The sequence below is a fragment of the Gadus chalcogrammus genome, chromosome 15 (genome assembly GCF_026213295.1).
Source record: "Gadus chalcogrammus isolate NIFS_2021 chromosome 15, NIFS_Gcha_1.0, whole genome shotgun sequence".
Classification (NCBI taxonomy): domain Eukaryota; kingdom Metazoa; phylum Chordata; class Actinopteri; order Gadiformes; family Gadidae; genus Gadus; species Gadus chalcogrammus.
Window position 1 is genome coordinate 14,360,192 of NC_079426.1, and position 9,566 is coordinate 14,369,757.

Genomic DNA, 9,566 nt, shown 5'->3' on the forward strand with positions numbered 1-9,566 from the left:
CGTTCGCCAGCAGCCATCGGAGCCATATGCTGACGGAGGGGGGCGGCACGACTGCCATCATAATAGTTTAAATCAGATCGATCATTATTCGATAGAAACATAGGCTCAACGGATTAGGTATATTGTTAATGTAAAACGTCGCATAAATTGGGAGAGTGGGATAACACTTCATATGAAAAATGTTAACGACATGGGATCGCATGACATTATTCTGACAAAAGCAGCAACCATCCCGTCTATCTATCCTATTGGGACTCGAAAGACCCCCATAAAAACCGTTTACTTGCAGATCTCAATATTCACTGTTCTATCTTGTGGCCAGCCTCCTAATATAGATTCATAAGAATAATAAATTATGGTTATTATCTTCACAAAATGATCAACAGGAGTATTTATGGTTGCGTTATTTCTCGCATGAATTGCACACACTTCAAGTAGGCTACCAATTCGACATGGTGGTAAATTGTTAGATTTTAGGCCTTGAGCCTCTGGGCGCAATACACCCCAGCCATGACACTCACAGGTAGGTGTTGCGTTACTTACAATCAGGAAGGACGGAAAGGATATTCAGAAAAAAAGTTAGTTTATTATATTTCATTCATTTTTTTACATACAAGGTTGTACACGTTTTTCCATATAATATCTCATTTCATTTTGTACATTTTATTATAATCTCTTTAGATATACTTTAGAAGCAAACTACTCCGTACGGCCTACATAAATGCTTATTTGATCAAAAGATAGTGCTTGTAAAAAACAATTTAAGAACAAAACACTTAAGAGTAATGGCTGGGAGATATCTAGATTCTAGATGTAAAAGCATCAAGCCAACGTGTTCAACACGCTTGGGTTTAATAGTAGTAGGGGGGAGCCAGCGGGTGCATGTGCTGCTGGTGCACCAGCTGTTGCGCGGGGTACGAGAGCCCGCGAACTGGCTGAGGGGAGCCGTCGCGAGAGTTGTAGAGAGGGAGCTGACCGCCGAGCGGGTGGTGCTGAAACGCAGGAGCGGGCGCGTACAGAAAAGGCGGTAGTAGACCCGGCGGAGCAGTGAAGAACTCGGGGCGGGAGTCCTGGAGGTCTCGCTTCAACTTCATCCGTCTGTTCTGAAACCAGGTCTTCACCTATGGAGCAAAAAATTCAAAAACGTTATAAACTACAAATCTCGATTAAAAGCCAGATCAAAATCCAAAACCCGGCCAATAGACCCGGCCCACTGGTTCACAGCCATGCTGTTATTTACCTGAGTTTCAGATAGGCTAAGCTTCTCGGCGATCTTCCTCCTCTGCGTAGCGCCCAGGTACTTGTGCCGGCCGAAGGTGTCTTCCAGTCTGTTGATCTGCTCCGATGTGAACTTGGTCCTCATCCTGCGGTGGAGGCCGGCCTCCCCCTCGCTGTCCTCCCCCTGCTCGCTCTCGGAGCCCGACGTATAGCCACAGCTATCTGTTGAGGAGGAAACAGACCTTTAGTTACAATTGTTCCGATCTTAGGGCAGGCCCTTACACGGATAAATAGGCTACAGGCTATAAACGAGGGCTAGATCATCCCAAAACAACAAGAAATCACAATAACTTACTGTTCGGCGAGGTCGGAGAATAGCTGTCCGCCGGGGCGTTGGAAAGCACTTCAATACTTGAATAAGTCCCGGGTTTAGGTGGATCTTGAAGACGGGTTCTCTTAACCTCCGTTTCCTTGTGCGTTGAATAAAAACTTTTGGATAGCCATTCAATGGAGAAGTTTGCCATGATGTCCTGGTAGTGTCTGGCCTGGGTGCCCCTGTGGGTCGGCTCCTAGCCGCTATATAGGAGGGGCACATGGCTTTATTTGCATATGCGAAAGGATCACAACAGAGCGATAAAAGCTCGATAGTCGTTGTAATTGAAGGTAATAGGGGCTGCATTTGTGTTTTTTTTCTCACGTTCACGGCTGGCTGATAGGTTTAGGCGCCAGCAGGTCTGAGTATCAGTGGGCGGGGATCGGAGGGGGAAATTATGATCAGCACATGAGTGACTTAGAGCAGGATCCGTTTAATGCTGCTGCGCTCACTTCACATGTGATGGGGACGTAGCCTACATTCTGCTCGGAGATTATGTTGGGCGGGTTGTTTAGAATTCACTCTAATTATGGTTAATTAAATACAAATCAAACACAAATGTTTCTTTCTGCCGTTTATAAACAACAACAGTCGTATTCAAGAAATGTTTTTACTATTGTACACACATACAATTTCATTATCATTTAGGCTATTCGCTGTCACATCTTGAATTCGCCTGTTTTCTAAAAGACAGCCTCCCACTGTGGCTGAAGCCTTTGTGCGTGTCTCGCTAAGTGTGAGAGTCCCCACGCCAGAAGGCCTAAACAGAAAGTGAGAACCGTGTGTTTGATGTTTGTTGACATGTTAATTTGAAGGACATTTGCTGAGGCGACTCTGCAGCACTGCAGCCCCGCAGACCACAAATAAGAGTAATCCCATTTACAGTGTCATCAAAATGATGACGATGAGGACTCATTTTTTAATCTAAGGATAGTCTTTTTTTCAGTTAAACCTCGTATCCTGTATATTTGGAGGAAGACAGGCCCAAATAGGCATTATTATTAATTAAATTATTAAAAGGAAATTGTGTGTGCTGGACGTTTGCGTGTGTGCGTGCATGAATGATTAAGCCTGGCTTACCTGTGTGTTTATAAAAAATAATGGATAAGCTTTCATCTGGTCCACTTCAAGGCGTTTGGCCAAAGCAATTAGCCTATCTTCACACCGTCGCAGACGTTTTGTGACCACAACTTCAAACCGCAGGGATCAGACCTGATTCTGGCCGGCACACAATGGCCCAGACTTTCTGGAGCCAGGCCGGAGGGACCTTACAGTAAGTGTAAACTCATCAATGCAGGACTTAATTTAGGCTAATTGTTGACCATGATCTCCCCGTTAGCCTCCTTTGAAGTGCAGCGCCGGGGACAAACAGAATTAGACGCCGCGCATATAAAAGCGCACCAGGGGGCCGCTGGGAGACTGTGGGCTGACGGGTGAGGAGCAGCCCAACGACCCCTCACCAAATGTTATTAGTTTGGTTTATACTTTGGCGAATATTCAACGACGGCACATTATAGTTAACTCATCGCAAAGTCTGCAGTCTAGTCTGTGATTTAATCCATTCTATGAGTTTGTTGAACCACATAATTAACATAATATCTCTGCGCCGCTATCATATGGATGGGGCAGGGGATTAAATCAGGGGATCTGAATGACTCAAGATAAGAGCTTCATGCGGGAAAAATGACTACCCCCTCTCATTTTACTGACGCAGAACTTTTTACTGATTCAGAATAACTTTCACAAATTGAATAAGGTAAGCATGATCTAATCATAACGAACAAAACAAGCATCTATACGGTCTATCAGTCTTTAGGCCTATTGCGTTGAATATAAATGTTCTGAACAAGACAACAATAAAAAGGAAACTCAAAACAATTTTGCAATAAAATGTTTTTTATTCAAAGATAAATATATTTCTTTAGGGCATGTAGGCCTACTCGAGATGGGCTTATATAATTTTACAACTGTACATGAAATTACATAATAAAAATAAAGAAGACGTTCACATTGCACATATATTCCTGTATCCTAAGTGTTTCCGTCGAATAATAAATTCACAGTTCGGGTTCTAGTAGAACCGTGGGTTGGTGGCCGCCATATGATAGGGCACTTGGTAAGAGATGATGGGCTGTGGGGTCAGAGCCTGGAGCTGTTGGCCCATCGAGGGGTACATCGCCAGACCGGCGTGATGGGGATATTGAAAGCGCTGTCCGGCGAAGTCGTGGCACTGTATCAGGGGCGACAGCGCAGGCGCAAAGTACTCCGCGCGCATGTCCTCCTGCACCTCTCGCTTCAGCTTCATTCTCCTGTTCTGGAACCAGGTTCGAATCTGAAGAAATCAACCAATAGAAAGTTTGTTAGTCAGTGCGCAGCAAGCAAATTCCGTTTCAAATATAGATCATTGGTAATAATAAAGAAAAAAATACATTGGCTTTTGCTATAAATGATAGTTACCTGAGTTTCGGAGAGGTTAAGTTTCTGTGCAGTCTTTAGTCGTTCCCCTGCATCCAGGTATTTGTGCTTGTTGAATATCTTCTCCAGTTTGTTGATCTGTTCGGGGGTGAACTTGGTGCGGAGGCGCCGCTGCAGGGCCCCGTCCCGGTCGGCCTCGCTGCTCTCCTCCACAGAGGGACACTCTGACAGGCCGGCCTCGCTCTCGTAACCAGAAGAGTAGCCGCTGATTTCAGAAACTGATAATAAAAATACAAAAACACTGTTAGAAATCTGCGTTTGCAAGATCAGATTACACGTACACACAAATGAAGAATAGCCTACTGGATATGTTTTGATTGGAAATTAACCAGAATATCAACTTACTTGGTGAAACACAGCTTGTGGACCGTGCAGGTGAAGCCAAGCTGATATCATCGTTGGGATCCGCGCGCTCAGCCGTTTTTAAGGACTTAGGTTTGGGTTGGAGATAATCCTTGCCATAGGATGACGGTTGGCGAGGCTGCACCATGCAGCGGACGTGAGGTATCACAGGGGACGTTAAATCCTTGTGCTCGTCAATTCGCTTTGAAGGAGTGCTGCTCTGGGCCATCCAGTCGACGGAGAAGTGTTTGACCATACTTGCAGAGAGTTTGTAGACTGTGTATCTCGGGGAATAAAGCTCCACACAGAAGACACCGTGGCGTGTTGTGCCGGTGGGGACCGAGGAGCGGGTATTTGTAGGCCGGGCCCTCACACTCATTTGCATTTGCAAAGGGACGTTAACACCCAATCGATTCCAATGATTAGGGCTAATGGCTCGTTATTGAAGTCTTTACATTTCCTGTGAATGTGTGAAGACCTGGCGCCACCGAGTCTGTGAGAACCCCTTGAGCTCATACATTCGGCGGCCGGACAGAAACGGTGGGTGCACCATCGAAATTGCTGTGCGTAAAGCAGAGGTGGAGACCCCATATGGGGCACTTTCGACCCTTTTTTCATACACCCATTCCAGGTTCAATACCTCTACAAACTGTAGGTTGTTTAAAACATTAATGTGGGACGCGGCATACATTTATTCTGCTGCGTCTTTTTCAGAAGAAAGTACATCATAATTACGATTAAAAATCTGACTATATAGGCTTATGACGGAGTTAAAATAAGAGAACTTTCATTAAAATTATAATATTATAAAAAGAATATGATGGATTGAGGTAAGGCTCCATAGCCTAATAACACAAGGCTTTTATGAAAGTGGGCAAAGGTCAAAACAATGGTCTGACATCGCCTTGATGCCCATAGATCTCACCAGGAAACAGGCGAGGACGTTTTTTGTGATCATATCACGGTAATATTTCCCCTGGAATCTAAAAATAATCTCAAACAGTTATTCAATCAAATATAAATCGAAAGCACGCAATGCAGCAGTAAGTATTGACACGTCTTCGACCCCCCCCCCCCCCTCCCGCTGGGCAGAGGCGCCAGCGACCAACAGCCAGCATCTGACAGTAAGCTCAGATCAAAGAACTTACAGTAGCAACACAATTAGGCCTGATTGTCGGTTGGTTCAAATGTAAATAAGTCAAAACAAGCTGGTAGGAAGCCCGTGGAACGCATAGAGGTAATATATGTGTAGCCCGTGGAATTAGATGCAATGCATGACACAATGACTTTTGTAACATTCATTTATTGTAGAACACATCGTTCTTACGACAGTGTAATATATCCTTAAACAGAATATAACTTGGATGCTTACAGTGCTCAACAGTTGCATTTCACTTTCACTCGACGAATGACATAATAAATAAAGTAAATAGGCTACAATGACTATATGCTCTGTAAGGTGACCTTGGGTGTTTTGAAAGGCGCCTCTAAATTAAATGTATTATTATTATTATTATTACAAAAATAACGTGTGGTATTGCAGTAAACGGGAAATACGGATCATTTTATAATGCAAAATATTAAATGACTCATCACACGTATTAAATGACATAAGGCTTACATTTCAGCAAGCCTGAAATAATTGGGGACCCTACCGTAGTTCCCTGCGGATTTATTTCACCCTAGTAGTTTTCTCTATTAGATTTGATATTTTTAACTGACACTGCAGTTCACAAACACACCACGTGTTCTATCTCAATTTAACACCCCACCCAAAATCCCAATGCAACCACCGCCATCCACAACAAATACTCAGTCACTGATATGCCATATAAGTGCTCCATAGTCAAGGCAAGGCAGGACAACTTTATTTACAGTTATTCTCCGTTGCTTTGGTTCATTTCTCAGATCAGAATTGAAATTCTCAAAACTACCTGTTCAATCTTCACCTCAGTGTGTCTGACTTGTGCACATGAAAAAAACAGTTTCTCATTTATTTGAACACGTTGCAAATGCTTTGGTACATCCATGCACATGATTATGTACAATTCTCTTTTCTTTCCTACATTATCAATTGCTTATGTCATGTTGATCAAAATGTATTGTAATGGTCTCTATGGAATAGACATTTAGGTATTAGTTCATTGCATAAGTCTTTACATGCAAAATGGTTGATCAAGTCGTCATAATATGTCAAGCATATTTCTATACATACACTGGCATTAGAGCAGGCTATTTGCACCATGGTTGTAGAAAACAATCCCAGAAGATTAAGGGAGATAAAGAGTGCCATTATAGAGGACAACAACATCTTTGAAAACATCCAAACAGTCAGCATCTCAACCATTGACAGGGTGCTGAAAAGACACCAAATGAGTATGAAGCAGCTGTACAATGTTCCATTTGAAAGAAATGGTGGAAGATTGAAGGAGCTGCACTACCAGTATGTACAGGTAAAACATGTATGAGCATGCAGTAACTTTACCTCACAGTAAACAGTACAACATCGTATAGTGATATACAGTACTGTAAGTGTGACCTTTACACATTTGCTATGGCTGTAGAAAAGAAGATGCAATATGTGCTGTATACATTTGATGTAACTGTATCTTGTCCAAAATAAAAATGCATGTAATTCATAAAACAAATTTTGTGTCTTCTGGATATAGCATGCAATGGAACTGGAAGCAAGTAAACCAACGCACAACTTCATCTACGTAGATGAGGCTGGATTCAACCTAACGAAACACAGAAGGCGTGGTCGAATATCATCGGCCACAGAGCTACAGTTGATGTGCAAGGCCAACGGGGCGGGAACATAACTATGGGTGCTGCTATCTCTGAGAACGGTGTGTTTACGCATATTCCCCTTATTGGTGGTGTTGGTGACGGCGCTCCTTTGAGTGCGACGTCGCGGAGCTCCCCATAGTCAAGTTGCGTCTGTTATGTTTTTCTCGCTTTTTAGGGCCGACTATGGCAATCAAACTGTCCCTAAACATCACATACGACCGGGCGAACTTACTGATACGGAGAGAGCGCAGTAATTCTGGCCTGTTTGACCCGAGTACGTTGAGCGATTACCCGGAGCTACTCATCGCATCGCCATGCCAACCACCGGCAGGCAGCTCTCCCACCCAACTGCCCGTAGCGGAGACGCGGTAGATGGGGAGGAGTGCAGCGAAGGCTCGGGCGTTTGGCCAGCATAGGAAGGAAGGATATCCACGCAGAAGGACTTCCGGGATTGCACCTTGTTGTGTTTCTGCGAGACATGGCTGGGGAAAAGTCACCTGACGAGGCTTTGACACTGGACGCATATACGGTCTTCAGGGGGGACCGGAGCGCTAGGGATAGCGGTAAAACCCCGGGAGGTGGAACGGTCATCTACGTCAAACAATCCTGGTGCACGGACTGCAGGATTATTTCCAAATCCTGTTCGGAAAACGTGGAATATTTGACGCTCACTTCAGCAGCCATATCATCATTTCCCATGCAGTTCTCTGCTACTGTTACACTTGCATCGCCAGCAAACTGAACCTCCAGACCGAATAGTGGCCAAGTGTATCTTCTAAAAGGAAAGTCAGATAACCTGATTTGTCTGATTTCCATTTGTTAGCAAAAAAAAAGTAATAAAACTAACCGCACTGATGTAGTATAGAATTGTACTTTACCTAAACTACTATTTAAATGTGTCCTTATCTCAATTTTTAAAACTTTATATATTTTTTATTATTACTATTTATTGCGCGCTCTCTCTCTCTCTCTCTCTCTCTCTCTCTCTCTCTCTCTCTCTCTCTCTCTCTCTCTCTCTCTCTCTCTCTCTCTCTCTCTCTCTCTCTCTCTCTCTCTCTCTCTCTCTCTCTCTCTCTCTCTCTCTCTCTCTCTCTCTCTCTCTCTCTCTCTCTCTCTCTCTCTCTCTCTCCTGTACTCGACTTGGGAAGCCCTGCACAAGAATTCCAATGTGTATGAACTGTCTGGTTTATGCACAAATGGCGAATAAAAACCTTTGAACTTTGAACCTTATTGGGCCATACAATACAGAGCGTCTTGTCACCTTTTTAGACACTCTCCAGGGATCTCATCCCTGAACCAGAGAGGGGTCAGATTGGAGATGACTTGCCAAAGTACGTAATAGTTTGGGACAATGTCAGTTTCCATCACTCCAACATCATCAGGCAATGGTTTGCAACCCACAACAGGATGCTGATGGAGTTCCTCGCACCCTACTCCATTCCTTAATCCCATAGAGCAATTTTTCTCAGCATGGAGATGGAAAGTTTATGATCACCAGCCACATACACAGATGACCCTTCTGGCTGCCATGGATGCAGTGTGTGATGACATCACAGCAGATGCCTGCAGAGGCTTGATAAGACACTCTAAAAGATTCTTTCCACGCGGCATCGCAAGAGAAGATATTCGTTGTGATGTGGATGAGAATTTTTGGCCCAACAGACAGGAACGTCAGGAGGTGTAGGAAGACTGCACTGTAATTCCTACAGTACTGCATGTACAGTTTTACAATACAATAATTGTCTTCAAAACTTTAGCCATAGATTACATCAGAACATCCCTCCAGAGTACACTGTTATATTGACAACATGACTAAGCAATTTGACTCTTATCCGTAGACAATGACACAAGGACTTGTCATTCTGATGGCACTGACATGTTCATTGAAACAGATATTTACTTTTGAGAGATGAACTAAGGATTTTGAGCAAGAGACTGGCTTTTGCAGGTAATCCATGGTGTTTTGCTATTTGAACGCATTGTTTTGGGAAATGCACTTACTGCTTTGCAAATTTCAATTCTGATCTTAGAAATGTACCAAAGTGACTGAGAAAAACTGTAAATAGCATACATGAGGCAGACTCCAAGAAACATAGCCATACAATAAAATGAAATAATAAAATAAGACGGATACGTAAAATAAAGGCAAAAAAAAAAAAGTGCAATATATATGAGATTCAGCAGAAAGCTAAAGCAAACAAAAGTCTCCAAACATATCCACAGGAGGACAATACACTTTCTCCTTTTGCAATGCGATTCTCTCAGCTGCCTTTATGGGAGAATTTTACTCTTACATTAAATTATATGTTATTATTATCTTGCCTACACGCAATATGAATCCAATAAGTGCCGAGAAACATTGGGTATA

At 43.3% G+C, this 9,566-nt stretch overlaps 1 protein-coding gene across 1 annotated transcript; it reads right to left on the reverse strand.

Moving 5' to 3' along the window:
- Positions 1-3,662: 3,662 nt before the first annotated feature.
- On the reverse strand, positions 3,663-4,664 carry LOC130405015 (homeobox protein vent1-like). The gene is made up of 3 exons (XM_056609971.1): positions 4,412-4,664; positions 4,049-4,284; positions 3,663-3,923 (listed from the first exon to the last, which is right to left on the reverse strand). Exons 1-3 carry the CDS (start codon positions 4,662-4,664, stop codon positions 3,663-3,665), a joined length of 750 nt encoding a protein of 249 aa, XP_056465946.1.
- Positions 4,665-9,566: the final 4,902 nt, after the last annotated feature.